Below are 24,172 nucleotides of genomic sequence, written 5' to 3' on the forward strand. Positions count from 1 at the left end.
ACAGGAACGAGTTTTATAAACTAATTCTCCAGTAATGGTCTGTTTTAATGTAATTTATAGCTTCATTCATTACCCCTTTTGTATTAGTAATTATTTCTAAAATACCAAAGAGCCATCTTTTCTTTCCTGGTTCTTCTCAGGCTCTGATTTATCGCTACAGCTCTGGCCTGATGCTGTCTTCCCAAGGTGTGACATTTCAAAATATTTATAGCTCTGGCACATTAAAGGGCTGCCTTTGAAGGTGACCGACCGCTCTTCCACACCAGTGTAATTAATAGAATCTCAGCTCGCCCGCCTTGTTATTTATCCGCCGCATTCTGTGGAAACTCTGCGGAAAACAGCGAGGTGTTGGCTCAGCTACTTCACCCCATAAACACGACGTCTCCTGCCCTGCCAGTCCCAGAATGCATTGCATCCGGAGGGCGACGGGAACGCCGTTCCACGTCGAGGCCCCAAAAGTTTAATATTTTATCGATTAGATCTAAACCTTCTGTCCGGAGTGGCAATTAAAATTCAATTAAACTGACTGAAAGCATCATATTAAATTTCATCTCTTTATGAGCTCCATGATAATGCTGGAGGACAAGACTTGACTATAATCACACCCTTTTTAGATTATATTATCCTTTTCATTCACTATAAATGTGACACTTTTAGGTATACTTTCAATATTTCTTAACTACAACCTTCTAATGAACAGTTTTTATTGCCATTAAATCAACTATTACTGGGCATTGCAATAAAGTGAGATGGCCGCTTTTTTTTTCCTGCAATCTGCATTAGAAAAGAATGAACTGTGCGTAAATTTGCCAAAAATAAATGAAATGTCAACAAAAGTGTAAAATATACACAAGCGGGTGTAGTTAATTTATTAAAACTTTCATAATTATTCCTAATATTGAACGCACAGTGGATGTAAAATATAATTAGCCACTAGTGATTTTTCCAGTTATATTTCTTTTCTTTTTTTACATGCAAATAACTACGCAACAGTTCTGGAAAATATTTTAATTATTATGACAGAAAGCCTTGAAAGATGGCAGTCATGCTAGCAGCTTTGTGAGTGGCCTCTAAGAGCTAAATGCTACTTTTACCATTTTACCAGTGCTAATATGCTAATGTCTAAAGGGTGATGTTCACAATGGTGCCATCTTACTTTAGCATAGTAGCATCCTAGAATTTGCTAACTTGCATAAAACCCATTGACTGTATATATACCCATCGTGACGTCGTCCACTGGATTCTGAACCTCGAAAAATGAAGCTCGGAGTGGGCGGAGCTTCAATTTGGATGACCTTTGCTCCGCCCATGGGAATCCCAGCAGTAGCAGTTTAATTTTTCAGTATAAAACAATCCCTTGCAACTTAAATGACCAACATGTTCCAGTCAACAAAAATATTCAGACTTGCCAGCAATTTATGCTTCTTTGTTTCAAATGCTATCGTGTTCTTTAGTATTTCCGGCTGCTTCTCCATCTACCCGATTTCAAATGGACTGTTTTGGGTCAATAAAGAATTGGTAAGGTAAACTGAGCGGGCGAAATTACGGCGAGAGTTTCAGCCGCCTTTATTGAAAGTGAAGCAGGAAGTGGAAACAAAAATGAACCCAAGTGACAAAAAAGACACAGCGCCGTCTAGTGTTTGGGTGGAGCTTTATACAGAGCGAATTTATACGCATGCGTATAAACGTCTCACGCCTGCAGAGGGTCCATGCGTAGGTCAGCACAGTGCTATAAATTAGGCATTATGTTTCATTTGTTGATGCATCTCTGTGTTATCACTGTATCCTTTAATTGAATCATCATAGGTCTCAGGTCAGTGGCAAGCCGAAGCATAACCATTGATCCCTGAGCATCTGCTGGAGCAAGCCTGCTGTTTAGATGTGCACTGAGAGTAGTGTGTGTGTGTGTGTGTGTGTGTGTGTGTGTGTGAGACAGAGAGAGGTTATTATTACCGAGTGCCTCTCTGTTTCCCCCAAGACTGTTTGCTCTGTGTGATTATTCTCTCCAGCTCCCTGAGCATCCCGGCTTCCTGCCTCTGTGATAAAGATATTCATTTACCTGATATGAAAATCTTGTTCGAGCCGATCCCAAATGACTCCAGATAGAAACTGGGGGAGGCGAGAGAAAGTGGAGTTGAATACGGGGGGAGATGGGATGCGGAAAAGGAAAGAGTGACTAGAAAGAATGACATGAAATATTAATACGGTGTGAGCCAACGTGACACCTGGAGTTTGCGCGATAACAAAAATTCGGGCGCTGGCATTTCAAACTGATGTGGGACCAGCCGCTGTTGAGTCATAGGTGTCAGTGCGGACATAAATGAATGGATGAACTGAAGCCGTGTGTGTGCACAAGCCTATGTTGTAGATGTAAATGTGTTTTGTGTGTCTTTTTGAATACACCAGGGAGCGTTTCACAGTACACATCCTCCTCTTCGTGCTTATAGGATTCATACAGTTTTTACTGCTTCTGAATGAGGCGGCTTTGCATGCACTAACTCCTCCACGTACAGTAGATGAAGCGAGATATTATAGGTGGGAAGAGAACGAAACCCGTCCTCTTAAATTCATCCTCGTGGTTAAGATGGTAAAATAAGATGCAGAAATACGATGATCACCATGTAGCCGACCCGTCTTCTCTTTTTTTTTTTTATTTAGTTTGAGCGTACGGCTCACTCGTCTCCGGTTTTATTGTCTCTTCCTCGGGAGTGCGGCTTTTTTTTCCCATATAACACGGTCACCATGCGAAGCACATCAGGCAAGTTCTTGATTCTGTGCTCAGTAATTTAAAGCCTTTATGGAATTGCAATTTCAGGGCTCAGTGCTTGTTTTTCTAAAATGTACTCAAGGAATTAGCTACTCCAGCCACAAATCAGTTGAATTTATGCCCAGTTGTAATACACTTTATGGGCTCATGGTACATTGCTTCAAAAACAGCAGATGTGAAATTATGATAAATATAATGAGGGTTTTTTTTTTTCTCTACCCCCCCTCCCCTCCTTGCTTTTTCTGTCCCTCACCCGCCTTCCTTCGCTCACCCTCTCCACGGTGCGAGAGGGGGACGTGAAGCGTGTTTACTTACCCCATACAATACATTTAATGTCTTAGTAAGGGCCGCCAACAAAACCTGATTAATGTCCTCATCTCTTTTATTAAAGATAAGAGTGGCACTGCAGTCAGGAGATAGAGGGAGTGCCATAAATCTCGGGCAAAATGAGCAGTCAAATAATCACTCATCAGAAATGAAATCTACATACATTAACACTCGCAGACATTCTGCTGTGAATATAAACACGGGGCTACGGGCGATGAAGCCGGCTCCATTTATCCACACATTCGCAGTTAGGGGGAGGTAAAGGTGTCTGACGGGGGTAAGCTCTCAGCTGGTGATGTTTAAAGGGGGTCCCGTCCCGCTAAGCCGCGCAGTCCGCCAGACTAACCGCGAGTCCGGGGGAAGCAGACGCGCAATCATTAGGGCAATGGATGAGCTGGATGGCGGAGGCAATTAAGCATCTCCCTTGAATAGGACATAATGTTGATCCATCCCCGCGATTAATCAAGGCGCGCATTAGACAGTGATGGGCGACCCCGCGCCTTTGTGACAAAATGATTTTTCATCCCCTGTTTGGGGATTGGGATCCTGAGGTCCCTAATGCGCCTTAGAGGTGCCCCAATGAAATCCTGTCATCTATTTTGCTTCCGTCCCTGACAGCTATCAACCTGTCTTCTGCCAGCCAAGGAACATTATCTGAACTCCCAAGGCGGTTGGCGACAGGGACTAAGCTTATGAGTGGTGGTAGCGGACAGGCAGATGTGCGAGGCAACGATAGCGGGCCACCTCAATCCACATACGAACCCACAGACCAGGGGGGGAAAAAAAAAAGACACCACGTATGCATGCGCACAAGCGCGCATTTACGCGTTTGCAGCCGGCTTAAAGCGCACATGCATAAAACCACATATACCCACGCTGTCATGCATCCACCACAGCCAGAGCCACATGTCCTTTTTTTTTTTTTTTTTTTTCCCCATGTCCCTCCCGTCACAGAGGCCTCCCCGTGACAGATGTCAAGTGTTGTGATTAAAAACTCGTGGAAAATTTAAAAACAAATGCACAATGCACTATGGCTGCTCTTTGTTTTGGTGCCAATCATATCTTAATAATCAGAACGAGCTCCCTCTTCTCCTTCTTCTTCTTCTTCCCCTTTTTTTTTCTCCTCTCCACTCGTTCGCCTCTGCTGTGGCATCTGGCAGGGACGGGCTGACAAGGTGCCTTTACAGCGGAAATTACAAGAAAATGGATTTTCAGTGCTTGATAAAAGTCGCGCACAATTAGTGGGAGTGTCAAGCCGCTTCATATAGAGTTGCGCAAAAGTACTGAAGCCCCGCTCAAAATATTGACAGGGATGCGTAACAGCGTCAGTGGTCTCACTGTGATAATGACGTGCTTGCGAGCTGATACTGTGCGTGCGCCTCATAGACACAATGACGAACGCACATTTCTGACGGTTAATTATTTGTTATTAGTCACTCATCGCCTAAACCGCCCGTCTAACCTAGTTTTTTCTTTAACTTTGTCGCCGCGCTCAGCTTGCAACCCTTCGAAAAATCTTAAACAGCGAATATTATGTGAAAATATTCCATAATTTATTGTGATTTCGTGTTATATTACCCCCCGTTTAAATGTATAACATGTCCAGTTGCTGTGCAGCTCCCTTTGCCCACTCTCTTCTCCTCTGCCCATATGGCTACCCCTGTTCACCTGCATTGCTTGGATCACGAGATCATTACCTCCATCATTGAGCCCACACATCCGAGAGGCTGTTAACCTGGAACAAGCCCGGCTGTGCGGCTCTGCGCTGATGGTACAATATGCTCCTTGTTATTCTAGGATCATTGACGCTAAATCCCTGGCAATCAAGCCAGTTTTGCTGAAGCTCATTGGCTCGATGGGGCCTCGTCTCATCTCCAGGCCTCGCAATGAAGGAGAGAGTGTTCGGGTTAGTTGGGTCGTTAGGTAGAAATTCTTTGATAATGGTGCATGTTATATGAGACCCTTGCAAACCAAGGATAAGCGTTTCAGAGTCGGTGTAATGTAATTTACCGAATGGTTATGGTGGATAAGAAATTCTCTTTGGGTGAGGAGTGTGGAGATGAATGGTTCCTTTTTAATCCGAACCCGTCACATGCTAACGTGACGGCCAGCACGCGCCTGTCCAAGACGCTTTTATTACGGAAGACGTATGGCTTAAAGTATTTTTTAAAATTTTATTTCTATTTTTTTTTACCTGCAGATCCAACACAGTTAGAAGCTTGTCCACGCGATCGTCTTACTTGTTCAAACCAGTTGTCTAAATAAGTGGCGAATTTCACGTCGCATTAATAACGCATTCATAAATGTCCATTAGTTGTGAGTAATCTCTCAGCGTTAACAGGAGCCGGGTGAAAACGTACACCCATGATGAAATGGAAACAGCTGAGCAGCTGAAGCCAGAGATTCCCCTTCCATGAAACAATGTGTCATGTGACATGTTTTCATTTGTACGCTAAGACCGCCGGCACATCGCGGCAACATGCCTCGCTACTTGCTGCGGCCGGAGTTGCCCTTTGAGTAATTGCATCACGGGGATAAAATCATTCATCACAGTATTACGATATAAGTAATTATAAATTAAGGCATCAAAAATAATTATGACTCGATGTGTTTTATGCTAAATTGGAGGATAATTATTAGTGACTGAAAGAATTTTATCACATTCATGCAAACAACTAAAAAAAAACATGAAAAACAGCACGAGGTGTCGACCTGGCCTCCAAATACACGAGATCCCAAACTTATCAAGTATCTGTGGGATGCACTGAAATGTGACCTGATCCGAGGAGGACCCCCCCTTCAACCCCACACTAATAACAGAATGCTGCCACCACAGGATACCGGGTCCATTCTCTGATGAGTGTTTTGGGAGGTAAAATATTAAGAAGGTGGTTCTAATGTTACGCCTGATCCGTATACATGTGTACATTTATATAAATATCATTATTAATTATAGTTCTGCCATATATATACAGTACGGGTCAAAAGTGTTAGAACAGCAGCTTCATCCTACAGCAAGATAATAACTCGAAACTTTAGTCTGAGCTAAACCAGAACTACCTCAGGATAAAAACAAGATGGAAAGCTTGAAAACATGGAGAGTTTAACCGCGTGGAGCTGGTTTGTGATGAACTGGGCAGAAGAGTGAAAGCAAAGCTCCCTTCAAGTGGGAAGAGAAACATTTGATTTCCATTTTAGAAAGAAAGAATGTCACAAGCGTGTTCACACGTTAAATCATCCAAAGATGGATCTCTGATGAGTCCAAATTTGGAATATATTTTGGGTTATGTATTGATTCCATGATTTTTCTTTTTTAACTTAAGTTATTTATTTGGTCTATGTTTTCATTTCAGAATAAAATGAGACATTAAACTGCACACATTTCAAAAAAATAGAAAGAAAGAAATATCGGAGCGTTCTAAAACTTTTGACGTTTTCTGCTTAATGGATAACAGATATTTGAGCCGAGGCCGCTTCTTCTTCCATGTGCTAGTCATCGTCTGTAGCCTGACTACGAACTTGAGAACTGGGGCTGAAGTTAAAAAATGGTGTCTGCAACCAGACAGTTTATACTTCTGGGTTGTTAGTGTTGTCTCACTTGCATCTGAGGGTTAAGCGTACCGAGTGTAAACTCCCATCAACTCGTTCCAACTCGCAGTTAACCACCCACATTAGGTTGTATATAGTGTTACTCCCTGTGAAGCTTATCACCAGGTCCGTGCCACATCACTCAGACTTCGATTACAAACATCGGAGATGGAGAAACATTCACAGCAGCCCTCCGAGTTGTAATTTGGAGCTGGAGAGTACGTAAGTGTCAACAGACCCGCGGCGAAATGGCTGCAAAGCGCTTCTATCTACTTTTAGTCGCCGTCCACTCGAAGCGCGTGACTCAGTAAAAGTTTTTAATTCAGATTATTTAAAAGCCACACGGCGGGAACCGTAATGGAAATGCGTGCACGTGGATTAACGGCCTTTGCAGCAAATCAACTTTTCCAACAGGACACGCTGGCTTATTCTAACTTTAGGCAAAAAAAATAAAGCGAGGTCAACGCTCTGCTATTATTATAAGTGTTCCGCGCAGGGCTTGTCCTGAACCCTTGAGCTCGCGCAACTCCCTCAGCACATCCTTTTTCGAAGCATCTTCCAGTTTCTCCCTCTCCCTTCGGGATGTCAGCTTTTTCGCAGGAAGAGCGGGGGCCATCTTTGTGGAGGTGGCGTCACACATCTGCCATAGCCAGGCAAAGCTCCTCGAGGAAAGACATGTTGTCAGCGCGCATTAATCATCGGCCCCACCATCGGAAACAGATTCCCCTCATAAGCAATTTCACTCATTAGAGTTACGGTGCTGATTTGCTGATTGGAGTTAGGCTGAGGCTGCTGCACTGCGAGGGAAGGAGAGGGGAGAGGAGGGGAGAGGAGGAGGGAGGAGGGGGGAGGGGGGAGGTCTGACACATTTACAGTGATGTGAAAGCTGAGATGTTGATTAATGTGCATTGTTCCTGTCACATAAACTGAATAAATAAATATCAAACAAAGCGGAGGGAGAGACTCATTTACAAACCAGGAAATGAAAGTTCCATTTAGTTAGGGAGTAAGACAGACCGGGATGACAGTCTGTAGACGCGGCTGTAAACAAGAAATCACCGCAGTGTAAAGTCGAGGCCGCGCGCCCACATGCTCGAAGCACCTGGTGCGGCTGCTCCAAACATTCCTTAAGCTGACGCAGTCCGCGTCTCGCGTCACAGACAAAACATTAAAAAGGAGAGCCCCACAGGCCCTGCCAGCCCCTCTGAAGTCCGCCACTGTGATAAGTGGCCTCCCCGGTTAGCATGACACGCCGCAATCAGCCCCTCGAAAAAGCCCCTCAGGCCGCGATCGGCCTCCAAAACAATCTCAACAGTTCAAGCGGCGTGTAAAATAAATACTTTCCCCAAAGCCCAACCCCGCGCGATGATAACGGAACATTTCCACAGCCCCTGTCCCGGGTCGTTCGGGATGGGCTGTTTATATTGATCTTCATATCCCATCCTCAAACACTCTTGTTTACATAAATAAACAGTCTCACGCTCGCCGCCATGGAAACAGAATTTGCACAGGCCGCAGAAATCACCGTTTAATAGACCGAGATGTTTACATGTCTGGGAATGCTTTCTAATAATGGCATATCTCAGCTGTCACGTTCCGGTTTCTCGTAAACCGGGACGCTCTTCCAGGCCGCCGGGAGTCGAGGGGCGCAACTCTTGAAAGCTATTTTCGGAATATTAACGCGCTCCTCGCGCGGGGAAAAAAATAGATTTAAAAACACAAAAAATGCTCATCGTTATCTCGAACCACGTCTCACTTCCACGCGCTGCGCAGTTTGAGCTGTTTTGACTTTGTTTGATGACATTCCCCCCCCCCCCTGCCTCCCCAAGAAAAAACAGAATGAATCTTTTGTTCGGTGTTGCTCCGTGTTTTGGTTTGACGCTATCCATTACACCCTCCCAGTCGGGCCTCTGCATGCGACCCCACTCGCCGGTCTTTAGATCATTACTCCGTTTTTTTGGGGGGGAGCGGCGAAACCTCCTCGGCCGTTTGAACTTTTCCCATCGAGCAGAGCCGACAAACCCGTGGCTTAGTAAACGGTGACAAACAGAAGACAGAGCACGGCACGGAGCGGCAGACGCTCGGCCGAGCGAACGGCCTCTGCGGGGGCTGCGTCCTCGTACCTGCGCGTGCGTTTGAGCCGCCATCGCATTCGTGCATTTTGTGTAACTTCGTGACTCCCTGCTACCGACTCGCCCCCTCTGTCATTTCCTTCAGGAGAAAACGCACTCTTGCAGGAGTCCCTCTCCGTGCTTCCCTCAGCTCCTTTTTTTTTTTCCCCCTGGTCCTGCAGATTCCTCTTTTTCCGCACTGGGCATCTCGGGAAGAAGTCGTTTTACAGTTCAATCAGGAATTCTAATAAACTGACCTGTGCTTTAATGACTAATTCATTGTCTCCTTTACTACCTTCATGGGTATAAAGCAGATTAATGACTTGAGCAAGGTTAAAAACAGTACCGCTGTGCTTTTCCTTCATCTGTTATCAATCATCCTTTAGATTCTTAAGAGAGCGGAGGAAATTGAAGGAAAATTAGTAATCCTTTTGATGGATGATAGCACAGGTAGGGGTGTACATTTAAGATATATATATAGAAGTGTGGCTATAGTATTAAAAAGGATATCGGCTTATGAGTAGCATCACATGAGCAGCTTGGATTTTTAGGAGATGCATATATATATATATATACACGGGGCAAACTTTAATGCCGTGTGACAGGAGAATTATCCACCGCAGTTTTGCATAAACCTGGGAAAAAAAAGGAGTTTTAGATTTCCTCCTAAATACCTGGTATCAAAACAGTCCAGAGACTTTACAGTGTGTGTGTGCAACAAAAAGGCTTTTAAGAAAAAAACGACAACAAAAAAAAAACACTTTTTATAGAGTGGAAGAATTTCACGTGAGTTGCTAAACTTCTTTGACAGTTTCCTCGTGCTTCCTCCTTTTGCAGAAAATCGCACGGAGGAGAAAAAAGGCGGGGAGGGAAAAAACAAAAAAAATAAAACAAAGAGGAGGCAAAGGGGAACGACGAGGAAAAGGGAAGACCAGGTATGAGGCTGGGTCTTTGTTTACCGTCCTCTATTCCCATCACGCGTACGTTAGCCCTGTGCCGCGTCTCCGGGCTCTCCCCGCTCTCGGCCCAGTCATTTCTGACAATGTTAATGATTTAGTGGAGAGCCCCTCCACGACGGATGATTTGTGACATGCAGGAAGGCTCGGAACGGGGGAGGACCAGGCAGGTTTCTGTGGGGAGTGTTTGGGATCCAGGGGATGCCTTGAAGACGGTGATTCATTATATTTAAGACAAGTGTGACATCCTACTTCAAGGAAGCAGCGCACATATGTATGGAGAGGGGTGGGGGGGGGCGAGGGGATTTTTTTTTTTTTTTTTTGGGGTGGCCAAAGTGGGGAGGGGTAGGTAAGTACAAAGGAATGCCTCAGTGTTTTTGGAGATGACATAGGAATAGGAGGCAGGCATATGGAGACGGCAGACTGGAAAATAATGGGTAATGGAGGAATTTAGCCTGGGGCTATATGCCTGCTTTGCCTACTTCTGTATAACTAGTATATTTATAATTCAAATACATACCTTTAATAATTAACCACTAGTGAATATTAAAGGAGAATGTGGGATATCTTTTCTACAGATGGCGTCAGGTGAAAACAGCATTCAGTTTCAAATTTGACAACAGCACAGAACAAAGAACCGGAGAGCAAGAAGTGAAAGTTGGCTCCCATTTTTGGGACACTTTTTATATATATATATATTTTGTGCAAAAAGAAGTCCCGTGTGTGCATGACATTTATTTGTTTTTTTTTCTGTCTGCGAAATGAAAAAGGATTATCTTAGTGTGCCAGGCTTAAATGACATTTATGTTCACCGCGCTTAAATGTGAGTTAAAGGGCTCTCAGTCACCATCCCCTGCGCTCAGTACAGTAGGCTTATTGTTTCACGCTCTAAGCAAGTCGAGGGCGACTCCCTGGAAACGCAAGTGTACGGTTACACAAGCAAACGTCTGCCTGGTTTTCCTGGAGCGTCTCACTCGCCGTTTGATTGTTGTCTGTAGCCGCTGTGAACTTTTCGCTCTCCTCTAATCATCGGCGCGGCAGCGCCCGGCGCGCTGACACCCTTTTGTCTGGGCAAAAAAACATAAAAACTGCGGCTTGACAAATGCGCGGCGCGTCTTGACATCCGTGCGGCTGAGTGATAATGATCAACTTGCGGGCGAACGCGCGAAGCCCGCTTCCCCCCCCCCCGGCAATTATGTAATTCCAGACACATTTAGGCTGAACGTCCTTGCGTCTCCGGGTGTGACTATTTTTTTTATTTTATTTTATTTATTTTTTTAAATAAAATATCCCAAAGGACAGTGTGTTTTGTAGACTGTACACAAGTGGCACAGAAAAAGCTCTCACGGGCTGCGTCGACCGATGTTATGCAAACACCAGAGTTCAACAAGAACCCGAGCATTTGCATATTCTGGATCTCAGTCGTGTTCCGTGCAGGCCCCATTTCTGTCTCTGCTCTTTGATGTGGCTCATACATATTGACGACGCCGCTGAAGAAGCCGGCCGCGTTAACTAAGGCATGAGCTCAATTTGTGTATCCCCTTTAAAAAAGAAAAAAAAAAGAGTGCTGCATTAGTTTGTCCCATTTATATTTCCGGGGCTAATTAGCGAGTGAGAGATTGGACAATTAGCTCAGCCATGCTAATTGATTATAATATTACAACTTGGTGATGATGGGATAGAGTCTGCGTCCCACATTCCTCGAAGGGATTTGATAATATATACAATGCGTTTGTGTAATGAGGGTTTTAAAAGACCAAATCAGCTGGGGGAAATTGTTAATTCAATTCCACTCAGAAGGTACTGAGCGTTCCGGGGCTCATGAATCGAATGGCAGGCACGCGGGGGGATCTTTCACGGCCGCGTCCTTTTTGATTTTGTGTCGTGTCAACACGCATGATGTGGATCAATGGTTCATTTCTGTCTCAAGGACTTGGATCGTGTGAAGGTCTTTTTTTTCTTCTTCTTCTTCTTCTTCTTCTCATTATTGAAAAGCCCTTTATGTTGCAATAGGAATATTTCTACACAGGCAAACGTGGACATCTGCGGTGCGCGCGCGCCCTCCTTCCTCCAGCCCCCTCATCCAGCCCTCAGCAGCCGCACAGGAGCGGCTCTCTCCTCAGTTGTCAGACGTCGGCAGTGTGAGGCTCAGGTATGGACCTCTAACCGCCTATCGTTGGTGGCCCCCACTCGAGCTCCATCACGGTGTGACAGTCTGTCGTGAGCCGCAGGCCGCAAAGCTGCACGGATGAGGGGGGGGGGGGGGACTAAAAAAAACACCAGGAATGTGTGCTGATGTACTTCACCTGGAAAGTTAAACAGGAAGCGCTCAGACTTCCACCTTATTCGCGAAAAGCCAAAAAAAGGGGAAAAGGAGCATTTTAAATTTCACAGTGGCTGCGGCATGACTTTTGATATAAGAGAAACCTTATAAATTCGCCACTTTCTTTGCCTCGTGGCTCACGTCTTAATTATGTATATTCGTATTTATTGCTCGTGTTTATCACTCTGCACGTCCTCGTGCCTTTTTCTTTTTCTCCGTCTGTGGAGCCGTGTCATGAAATACGACTCAGAGGGTTCATCCTCAGGTGCAGCAAATAATAAAAAAAAAAAACAAGATACATGTGTTACTGCTGAACACTTCTTTACTGTGCTTAATTATTAATATCTCATCCCATCACTCTATGAATATTAACATGCAAAGTGTCCCTGGGAGACACCCGTATGCCAGAGGGAGCCGGGGTCTGTGTGTTTATAGCATTAAACACTCAAACGCCGTCGCCAGCCCCCGTTTTGCCTCCAACCACGAAGAAACACTCACTAAAGCGCTTGCAAGCATTTTATTTGTTGCCGCACAATGTAACCTATTCAACTTCCATTTAGACGTGGCAAGTCAAATTACAGGTGCTCTTTCTGCGCCGCGCTGAAATCCCAGGACGCCGCTTGTCTCGTTGAAGGGATCAGAATTATTATTTTTTTTTTATAAAGGTGTTGTTTCCAGAGCAATGACATTGCTCATCTAGATCACCTTCCACTTACGTGTCAAAGTGTCAGAGGCCTTGTTGTCGGCGCCGCTCGGATCGAGGGGGGGGGGGAGAGATTACGCGGCGTATTGAATTATGTCGTAAAATAAATTACGCCGAGAGGGGGAAAAAGGGGGACGCGTTTGAGAGAGAAAAAGAAAAAAAGTTTGCGCAACTTTTAGGAAAGAAGAAGAAGAAAAAAAAAATCAAACGTTGCACATCGTGGATGTGGTCGTGCGGCTGATTCGGCCGAGAGACATTAATGCGCCGTTCACTTCTAATCCTGGTGACTGGCTTCTTCTCTTTATTCCTCCTTTTTGAGTCTGATCCAGGAATATAGAGCCGGAGATCGGAGACATGGCACGACCACACTGCCTGGGACTACTTCAGAGTGCGATCACATGCAGCCTTTGACCTTTGAGAGGGACGCACATAAAAAGGGTCGGGGGACTAAAGCAAAACAAAATTACACAGAAACGCACACATATATATATATATTAATGTTGTAGCTGCACCGTGGCCACTTTAAAGGATGCACAAGCTCATAATGGATAAGTAGGATATGTAATACAAATAAATATGCAGTTACCAGTGAACCTGGGCATGTTTGGCTCTGTTGCTCCCATTGGTGATATTTATCTAGTAAGGGAAGGCTGAATGTTGTTGTTGCCTCTCTGCAGGTCCCCGAGCTCTCAGATCTCCTCTCTGTCTCCTGTGTGGATAAGTAGTGGCTGCAAAGGCAATGCTGGTCTTTGATATTTCACTCCTCATTTGAATCAGTGGTCGCTTTATTTGACAATGCCAGGTAATTACCTGAGTACCTTGCTTGATCATGTGAACTCCTGCAGAACCAGAGTGTAGGGAGGGAGGGAGGGAGTGAGAGGGGAGGGGGAGGAGGAGAGCTGGGCTGTGGGTATCGGAGGAAAGATGGAAATGGGAACAGGAAAAAAAAAAAAAAGAAAGAAAGAAAGCAAGGGGACAAAAACAAAACAAACACAAACAAAACCCTCTGCATTTGTTTACCCGCATTGTTTGCTGCGAGTATTTCAAACAAGGGGCCGGAGTGTTGTGTTAAGCAAGTGTGTTTTTAAAAATGTTCAGCAGTGTTTTTTTGTTTAGTTTTTTTTTCTAGTGGGACCGTCCCATGCTGTGAAGGGAGCAGGCGTGAGGTGGAGGTTGCCGTGGAAATGCGTGAAAGAGAAAGGAGATACACTTAAGTGCGTGTTTATTATAATTTAAATGAATAGCTTTTGTCTCTCGGGGTGAGTCATCTGATTAACTTATATACTCGCTCTGTGTGTGTGTGTGTGTGTGTGTGTGTGTGTGTGTGTGTGTGTGTGTGTGTGTGTGTGTGTGTGTGTGAGAGAGAGAGTCATGATTCAATGAGAGCATGTTGGCATTTCATGTGCACCGAAGCCGAAATAAACACCAGAGAGGAAATCAGTTTTAAAATGCTTTAATTCGTTCGAAAAGTAAAACAATAAATTATTAGGTATTACAGAAGTTAAAATTGTGAATAGAAATAGTTATAATAACAAGGTACAGATTAAACTTTATTAAGCATTTTTTTTAATTTATTTATTATTATTATTTGTATCCAACAACATGCTTGGTCTAAGTCATGTCAAGCGGCTGGACATATCAATGATGTTTATTGAACAGGAGGGCAGTGTTTACTCTGTTGTGTGACTAGAATATCAAAATCGGTCGCTCCACGTGAATGCAGCTGCGTTCAGGCTGACTAGCTGAGCTCTCCTTGGAGGAAACCAGCAGACAACTGAGGCATGGACCTCAACTTTTAACTGTGCCAGCATTTTCTTTTTTTTTTTTTTTTTTTAAATAAATAAACCTCCATCTCTTGTAGCATTAAAGTTTTTTTTTTTACCCCCTCTTCCTCCTTGTTCTAAAAACTGAGTCATAGAAGCATTTTAAAACTGCCAGAAAAGGCAAAGTTGAGGTTAAAGAGCATCTGTTTTAATGATCTGCCTTTAAAGGAAGAGTACTAATTAATTAAAGCTGGCTATAAATAAAGAGGAATGACGGAAGTCACGTGGGACGGGCTAAATATATCCTTTCTCTTGTCTCGCTTTCTCACCTTTAATTAATTAATTATTATTATTATTATTTGCAATAACCTGTGTTTTTTTTCTGTGACATCTTCAGCATAAGTTTTCTTCTTTTTTTTCTTCTCCCGGATTGTCTGTGATGCTCGACTTTTTTTTTTTTTCTTCCTCTGCATACATTCATTTGAAATCTGCACAAGCTTGCTGGCACTCGGGGGCACCGTGGTTTTATCCCTGCGCAATTTTATCCCCCTTCCTAATCATATTTGAACCATGAAGACCTCCGCATTTCTCACATTTCCTACCGCTTTTCCGCGCTGGACAAATAACAGAAGAGCCGAATTTATATTTCAGTAAGTGGAGAGGGGGAATTAAGACAATTTAATAAAGGCTTAAGGCGCTGGGGTTGTCTCTGCAAGCGCCTAAAGACATATTTCCTCTGATCAGCGGAGGAGGGCGACTTTATTGGACATGTTTCTATTTCCAAATCCGCATAACAGGCAACGATGCATGTATTTCCTATAATGTAGATAAGGGAGAGAGAGGGTTTGATATGTAATAAAAGGTGGGTCTGTGCTGCCTGTTTAAGCCCCTTAAGCCTGATAAATGATGAGCGACAGAGGCACAGCAAGAGGGTCACCGCTATTAACTCCTCGCTTTCCCGGCCTCCACTTAAACTTCTCTCAATTACATCTGGTAATGTGGCTGGATACGGGCCTTATAGGCTGTTCAATCTAACTGAAATAAAAAAAATAAAAATAAAAAATAAAAAAATAAAAAAGAGAGAGAGAGAAGAAATCACGCTCGAATGTGCACGGTGCTTTAGGCTGTCCCCATAAAACCACGTGTTTAAGGGAGAGGAGAGACACGCAGCGGGATTATAGTCTGTGGCGTTCCTAACGCATGCACACCAGGTATTCTGGGACAAACACCCAATGCAAGCTCATTAAATCAGCATTTGGTGTATCCGAGCAGGCGTTAACGACGGGCTCTAATCTCGGCGGTGACCTGCTCAAACTGTGTCACAGCCGAGCAGAGCTGAGACTCTGCGGAGAGGCTGCAGTCAGGGAGGACAGTCCACGCTGATTCTGATAGTTTAGCAGGAAAATGCATACATTTTTTAAATTCCAGAGTAAAGCATACCCACATTTGAAATTCGTTTAGGGGGAAAAAAAATTATAGTACCATCTTTGATCTCAATAACATAAAGAATCATTTAATATTTCGAGTATTAATATTTTATTATAATAACGCTGGTTGCTTTTACGCATCGTTTTACGCAAATAAAAATGTTTTCAGTCCTGTTTTAGGCTTTAATTTAGCGATAGTAATACGAATCTAAATGCTTTAATTCGTTCTTTTTTTGTGTGTTTTGTTTTCAACATGCAATCACGCTCATCATAGATAATAAAATTCTTCCGGATTACATCGCTGTAAAATAATCAAACGAGTTTTTTTTTGGTTCAAAATTCCTTTTTTATTTTATTTTAAATTTTAAACTGATTTACACGTTTGCGACCGAGATGCAAAACCATGTTTAAAAACTGAATTCGAAATGTTTTTTTTTTTTCCTTTTTCCCCCTCCTCCACGTAAATTAAAGGCAACCTACGTCTAATAAAGGCCACATTTTTCTAGTTTGTGTTACACAGTCAGAGTCTTGTTACGGCGTCAGCGGTGAAGGGTGTAAACAGTTAACCTGGATTTATGGTCGAGGCATCGCCAGCGAATAAATTAAAAAAAAAAAAAAACTACAACAAAACAAAACGCCTGACTTAAAGAAAACAAAATCTGTGCTTTATAATGCCTGGATTTGCGTGTCCGCGATGTCAGAGTCGGGAGTAATTGATTGTAAACGCTGAATTTTTATTTTTAAGACACGCGTTTCGATGTTTTTCGTAGGCGTATTTATCGTGAATCTGATTATTTAAGTTTTTGTGTATTTTGTGGCCCTTTCTCTGATTTGTTACAACGCTTTCAGCCTCTCGGCACCCGCTGCGGCCGCCAGGTGTCGCTAGAGTGCCACATATTTCCTTGGCGAGCCTATGACGGGAAAAGCCACAGTTACATTTCGTCTTGGCCTCCCCTTTCTCTCCCTCTCTCTCTCCCTCTCTCTCTTTCTGTCTCCCTCCTCCCTTTACTAACCCTCTGACACCAGACTCTGAGAATCGGTGGAGGGGAAAATGAGGCTTTGGAGCTGAAGAATTTACAGTTAGTCGCGAAACTTTTACAAGTATTTGAGTTGCTCACTCCACTTTCTGAAACCCTATAGTCACATTTCAGCGCGGGGTCAAAGGGAGTTCAGATGCACATGGCTGAGGTAATGCGTTCTGCAAGAGGAGACAAATTATTATAAACAAACCATGAATAAAATCATCTAAAATATGTCAACAAATGAAGAAACCTAAATCCGGTTTGCGGAGCTGCTAATGGGAATTAATTAGTCGTCTCCCTTTCAGCTGGCAATCACAGTGCACGGTGCATTTTGCGCAAAATCTAACATTTGAGTTAAATTGTGCCCCTGTTTCTTTTCATGTTTTAGCGTTCATGTAAATAATAATAATAAAAAAGAAATGCTCTCCTGCAGCCCGCCTGTGATCGAGCCCTTATCTCAGCCCCTCTATACATCAGCTTTGCTAATTTACATAATCTCAAATACTGAAGAGGGCCAGAGAAGAACAAAGTTACAAACAAGATTAGAGCGATTTTATTTGTTCCTGCGGTTGAGCGCCAATTGTTTCTCCAGGAGTGTTTAAGGTCACTAAGAGGATTTGAAGCTCGTTTCATATCAGTGATCTTTTTGAGGGAATTAAATCAACAATGCATTTCTCTCCATATTTAGCAACAGGCTTGTGTGTGCGAACAACCGAGCCCTGCGGGGCAAGAGAGGGGGAGAGGGGATTGTAAGTCCTGCAAAGAGTAAACAGAGGAATGGAAGTTCAGTGCTGGGGCTCGGGTCGCATGCTGGCGGTCCTGGTGCACCTTTAGGATGTGACACGCGGAGGATCTTCAGCCTGGTGACTGTCCCACTAGTGTTTTCCTTGAAATGGATCCTCACCCCCTCCTCTAATGAATCCAAACGCAGCTGGCCATGTCCCACACGGACACCGAGAGCTTTAACCCTAAACTGACCTCAATTTGACACCACCAGATGAAATTTTACCGCCTGTTAATGCCATCTACTGATTTTTTTTTCTTTCATACGCGTAAGAGTTGTACGCGCGCCCGCAAAGAACCGCAATAAGTGAAGAAATATAAAACTACTTTTAAAAGTCTAATCGTCTGTGATAGGTGTCCTCCTGGAATTATCTTCCTTGTAAACGCGCTCAGGTTATAAGCAGGGGAGTTTAAGTTGGCACATGTCTTGTTTACGAGGGGAATTAATTTTAATTAACTATTGAGTGAATGATGATTAAAATGAAATTGCAAAATTAAACACCGACTTGTGTAATGCCACATAAAAAAGGGGCCGTTATTAAGCGATTTTAACCCATTTCGCAGCATAAATATAAAAGCTGGTGTTTATAGCCTCCATTAATTACGCAAATAAATAGTTCACAAAAGAACGAGCTCAAAATTTCACGTCGTTAGGAGTCGTTGCTGGAAGTTTTATAGGGAAGGATGTGTTTCTCGTGGAGCCGTGCATTGGACACGCATAATTAGCTTCTCCTATTTTCACACGCTCTTCGGGTGTTTACATCACTCTCCTCCGGGGCAAATCACATATTTCCACAAAATCTCCGAAAAAAAATGCCGGAATAATCGCAAGATCTAGAGGTATGCAGATTTAAAAGAATCACTCCTTTTTTTCTTCCTTTTTTTTAAACTGTACGCTTTAGCGGAATGTGAACAATGATTATGAAAATATTTTCATCCTGTCCTGATTTTTTTTTTCATAATCCAGCGCGAAAACTTTCCCCTTGCTGCGCCGTGAATGGACGCGCGTCCTCAACAAAGCGATAGAGACAGTATAAGGTTTATGTTACTTACCATGGTTGTCCAGAGAAGGAGGATGAAAAAAAAAACACTCAAGCGTTAGTGCACAAATCAACGTGAACGACAGTATTTAGCTTATGAAAATATCAGTCTTCAATAGCAGAGTCTGCCGGGCTGGTTGTGTTTACAGAGTGTAGGAGAGACTTGGAGACGGTGAATGCCTTGGCTCTCTGCGCACCGCTCTGCAGCTCCTTCCCGGGGAATTGAACGCTGAAATGTCCACACAGCCGTTTGTCAAACCCTGCAGTCCTACACTTCCCACCCCCCTTTATGCCAACAAACATAACTGTTGTCACGGTTTCATTTATTAAATCTTTTCTCCTTTAAAGAAAAAAAAACCCTCTGCTATTTCTGTAATCAGCCCTCGAGTTACTCTGCTTAGTATTTTGTTTGTTGGGAGAGTTTATTGACCCTCCGACGGTAGCCACAGCCCATCTCCCTGAGCGTGTGTCTACCTTAATCCTAACCTGTGAATAATTAATTTCCACCATCAAAAATGTCACGGAGCAATAAATGGAGCCTTTATGTGAGAACCTATCAATACAGCCATGATGCCATATTAGCACTGATGGAGCTAAATATTAAAGGGGATAGATGGCCTGCTTCTGTATTGTGCGTAAAAGTGCTCAGGCTCCAAAAAGGGCTCCACTGCAATCGATGGCCGGAGCGTTGCTCCTCCTCTAAACTTCAATCTCCTCACATGATTGATGATCTTGGGGAGCTTTGATAATTGACTACTCTGAGGTAAGGCACGGGCTTCTATCAAGAGAGGGGATTGGTCGAAAGAAACATACAAAATTACTTTCTCCACAAAAGCTTTTTTTCCTCTTGGAAAAGTTCATTCTGGGCTTAGAGGGGTGCTGCGTGCCGTTTAATTTGCTAAAAAGACCAGAGGAATAATTAGCAGTGAGATTAGAAGGTATTACTGAGATATTAAGTATGCACACCGACTTACACCCTCAAAACAGATAACAAGTACGCGCCATGCTTATATATTAAAGTCAGAATTCATAAGATCTTTGCGGCAGACTGTGCATAATCTTTTGTTTTTCTGTCACTGACTGTAAGGACATTTGTTAAAATATTTATAAACACCTATATTTTGATAAGCTTTCATTTTTACGTGCGTAAAAGTTCGGATTCGTAATGCGTAATTCCGCTTTAAAATCAACTTTTTGCCCCAAATCCATTAGTTTAGTGGGTGTTGTGTTTGATTCAACTCGGAGCAGTTCCAGTGTAAGTGTCCGCTCTGGTAAACCTCTCTCATTCAACGTTTTCTGCTTTTTCTTTAGGACTCTTCTCGGCGAAAAGGAATTGGGAGGGAGTTGGAGCTGTGTTGCATTGGCTTTTACCCCCAGTGTGGAGTTGAAGCCGTCCCTGTGCCTCGCATATACTCTGCATATCACAAGATTTGGTCTCTCCTCTCTCTTTTCTGGAGCTGCTGTAGGACTGGCTATGGCCACCACTACTTCCGGGATCCGTCATTTCATTCGCCCACCGCTCAGCGCTGCGAACTGACTCTGTTTCTATAAGCAAGCTAGCAGCCAACCTGCCAACACTCGCTGACACTCACTCATCTCAGTCTCGCCAGATAGACGAAATACCTACGGGGGGAAAGAAAGGAAAGATCCGAATCGCAATCTCTTAATTTCTTCTGCTTTTTTTCCCTTTTTTGCAGCGATAATAAAACAAGATAGCGATCTGGAGGCATTAAAGGAGACGCGGACTTGCGGGATGAAAACGGACTAAAAAGATTCGTCCTTCTCTTGAACATCATCACCAACCGTCATTCATTCATTACCTTGACAACCTCTGGCTTTGATTGACAGCTGGAGTGGCAAAAAGCCATGAGACACGACAGTTTAGTTACATGCAGGTTGTTGATGGGCCGATTGTAACCTTCACTTTGGCGCATTTTTTCTTTTTTTTCGAGGAAAGAGGGAAAACAAGAAAAATTGCAAAACTCCCTGATGCTACGATTTCAACTGAACCACACTGGCGAATAGGAGAATTCGCAAAGTTGGTTGAAAAAGGAATCTTGCCACTAAATCACTTTCTAACCGGGACTGGGATATTAAATATACGACAGATTCAGGAGTTTATTGGAGCGCAGCCTGATGGCGCAAAGGGTAGGTTTTAAATCTCCTACACTTACCTGTTCAAACTCACTGTAGGGAGGCCCACGTATCGCTTACCTCTTGTCGGGTGGTGGCAAATTTACAAAGTATTCGTATCAAAGCCGCTATATTTGACATTTTTGCAGCGCACTCACTCTTCAAGCAAAGTGACAGCCTCTGCTTCTACCGACACTGCCTCCACGACAGTCGTGGAGCAGTTTCACAGAGGACTCCAAACTAATTCGCTCTTTTCACCCACCAAACTCCGTCTCCGGGAGCACCGAAGTTAAAATGTTTTTGGTAATGGCAAACCGTGTAGCAAATTTAACGTATATGGCGCTTTTCTGCCGCGGCTGCTGCGTATTTTCACAGCAACAGCTCATTAGTTTGTCCTTTGTATTCAGAATGAGACGGCATGCTTTTTGCAGTTTTCACATTTGCTCAGAAAAAAGTAAAGCGTTAAGTCCGCTGACTTTTGCTCTAATTTTATTCCCAGTACGATGAGCTGGCCCATTACGGTGGGATGGACGGAGTCCCGGCGTCGATGTACGGGGACCCGCATGCTCCCCGGCCGCTTCCCCAGGTCCACCACCTGAACCACGGACCGCCGCTGCACGCCAGCCAGCACTACGGAGCTCACGCTCCCCATCCAAACGTAATGCCCACCAGCATGGGCTCTGCTGTCAACGACGTTTTAAAGAGGGATAAAGATCAAATTTATGGGTAAGGTTTGCACGGACGGGATACGCGTTCAAATGGTGTTTTTTGCGAAGTTTTTTTGCGTTTCTCTAACTTTGTTTTGTCGGAGTTTCTCTCCCTCCACCAAATTTAAATAGTGTTTTGTGCCGATTTGACCGCAATTTGGAGCCCTATTGTTGTTTAGGGGAGTTTTGTTGGCGTGTAATTTTACACTCATTGTACAAGGCACCGTCAAGCCTGCAGTAAGTAAAGAGTACAAGTCTTGAGCTTGAAATACAATCTATAAAATAATACTGTCGGCTCCCTGCTCAAATAGTCCAGTCTTGAAACCCTGCCGCGTAAAGGGATATATTTAAAAAGAAAAGAAAAGTATTTCCAACATCAGAACAATTGTTCCGTGTTGTGAACTTTTAATATTACCATTCTCGTCTTCCTGCCGGCACAAACTTCAGAAATGTTTTCAAAACGTGTTTGCCGTAACCCACGTACACACAGAAGGCGTTGCAAGAGACACACACTTTAAAATTATATCATCAGATAATTCTCAAACAATAAAAGAAAACCCACCTTCTGCCTAATGGCTGCAAAACAGAAAATATGATTACGCCTATCGTTTACTAATACGTACACAGACAGTGCTATAATCCACGCATACAGTATAATCTGGCATGTGGTGTAAACTAAATCCACTTCATCTCTTGTGCTCTCGTTTTATATGGGGAGAGGAGTACCTTTATTTTTTTTATACTAACACAAATCAAAATTTTATAAATGAAGAACGCACTGCCACATTTATGCAAATAACAGGGACACCGCTTTTCGTCTGAAATTATAATCTCTTCCTAAAAATTATTCCTGTGATTTTATCCTGATTTTGAGTGGCTGAAAGTTAGAGTTTGCCCATTTTATTCAGCACCACCAAGGCCTATTGAGTGATAAATGTGTAACTCCTCGGTGCTGCGAAACGGTTTCATTTTAATCACACTCGCACGTTGTATAATTTCTAAAATTCCCGTGACATCTGTCGAGCGCGTCCGTTTTGGTTTTTGTTTGAGTTTTGTTGACTTCTCTTCAGTCGTTCCTTTGTGCACGCTGCAAGAAATGTCAGTCTCAACAAGTCGAATAATATCACCCTGAGCCCAAAACCCTCAAATATCCCAAACGAGGAGGAAAATATTCCATGTGCGCACGCTCACTTGTGCTTCCAGCTCAAAACGGCTGCTAAAAAGTGTCATCTTGAAGCCAAATCTGTGCTAATTGTACGTGGTGTCATTTGTTTAAAAGGGAAATCGCGAAAACTTAACAGCGAGGGGAAAAAAGTAAAAATATATAACCCGACTGTGTTATATATTTTTTTAACTGGAATAAGAAAAATAAGGATTTGAGGAGCAGGGAGCCGACAGATTTGCAGGTTGATTGGACATTTTTTGCAGTGGGCACCGTGGAGCCGGTGAGCTGCTTTTACTCAGGCTGTGTTTCCCCTCTTGCAGTCACCCTTTATTCCCACTGCTCGCACTGGTTTTTGAGAAGTGCGAGTTGGCGACGTGTACTCCGAGGGAGCCCGGCGTAGCAGGCGGCGATGTCTGCTCCTCAGACTCCTTCAATGAGGACATTGCAGTCTTTGCCAAACAGGTCATTTTTTTTTTTTTTTTATTTTATTTTCAATTCCAATATATATTAGAACGTACACCCATGGATGTTTGAGGCTGCGTCATGGCGCATAGCTCTGTGCTCCACACACATATTTATCTAATTGCAATAAAAAAACCTGAGCTCTTGATGTGATTAAATAACATTAATGTGTGTTCACTGCAGAATTTCCACCTAATTGTTTCATAATATGATATTTATATTATCAGGTTACAGTCCAGCATAAATATAGACAACCATTCCGTACCGTTTCTTGCCAAACTAACTTTGACATTTGGTGTGTTATTTTAGGTCCGAGCAGAAAAACCTTTATTTTCATCAAATCCAGAGTTGGACAATTTGGTAAGCGCACCTCTCTGTCTCTCGAATAATTTCCCTTCTCTTCGGTGCGGTTACACCCCGCCGATACTTTGAAGTGTCCGCAGCATCCAGCAGTAAATACGCGAGCATATGATTTAAACTTCCGCAGAGATGTCAGATCAGTTTTGAAGTGAAGCTGTGTGACCACAATTGCCGCTGTCATTGTTCAATCTTCACATCTGAGTGACCCAGCTGACCAGTGTGTGTGTAATTACTCATTAGACCGGGAGATGCATCTTTATTTTATTGTTAAAAAATATATATATATAATATTAATAAAAATCTGTCGCGTGTTGTTATGCAGAAATATAAAAGAAAAATATCAATTCTATCGTGTGAATTATTTTTATCTCCTTATTTTTTTTCCAGATGATACAAGCCATACAAGTATTACGGTTTCATCTCTTGGAACTAGAAAAGGTAAATTTGACTCATCTTTACGTTTGAGGCTTCCGCATGTGCCAAGCAAATCACGCCACCTGTATAGCATGTAACTGATATAATTAATCACGCTTCA

General features: G+C 43.3%; 1 protein-coding gene across 6 annotated transcripts in view; it reads left to right on the top strand.

Annotated features, from left to right (window-relative positions):
- The first annotated feature begins 19,614 nt into the window (after positions 1 to 19,614).
- The window catches only part of meis2a (Meis homeobox 2a), a 79,333-nt gene continuing 74,775 nt past the window's right edge, over positions 19,615 to 24,172 (top strand). For 2 of the 6 annotated variants that reach the window (XM_047611594.1, XM_047611593.1), the window contains exons 1-5: positions 20,131 to 20,958; positions 21,443 to 21,669; positions 23,136 to 23,277; positions 23,587 to 23,637; positions 24,025 to 24,075. In XM_047611594.1, coding sequence (XP_047467550.1) covers positions 20,947 to 20,958; positions 21,443 to 21,669; positions 23,136 to 23,277; positions 23,587 to 23,637; positions 24,025 to 24,075 — 483 coding nt within the window. In that variant the 5' untranslated portion in view covers positions 20,131 to 20,946. Of the gene's footprint in view, positions 19,749 to 20,121; positions 20,959 to 21,442; positions 21,670 to 23,135; positions 23,278 to 23,586; positions 23,638 to 24,024; positions 24,076 to 24,172 lie in introns of those variants that run through there. The other 4 variants (XM_047611590.1, XM_047611591.1, XM_047611592.1 and 1 more) reach the window with 4 other exon arrangements.

Source organism: Mugil cephalus, chromosome 17 (genome assembly GCF_022458985.1).
Source record: "Mugil cephalus isolate CIBA_MC_2020 chromosome 17, CIBA_Mcephalus_1.1, whole genome shotgun sequence".
In the NCBI taxonomy this organism is placed as follows: domain Eukaryota; kingdom Metazoa; phylum Chordata; class Actinopteri; order Mugiliformes; family Mugilidae; genus Mugil; species Mugil cephalus.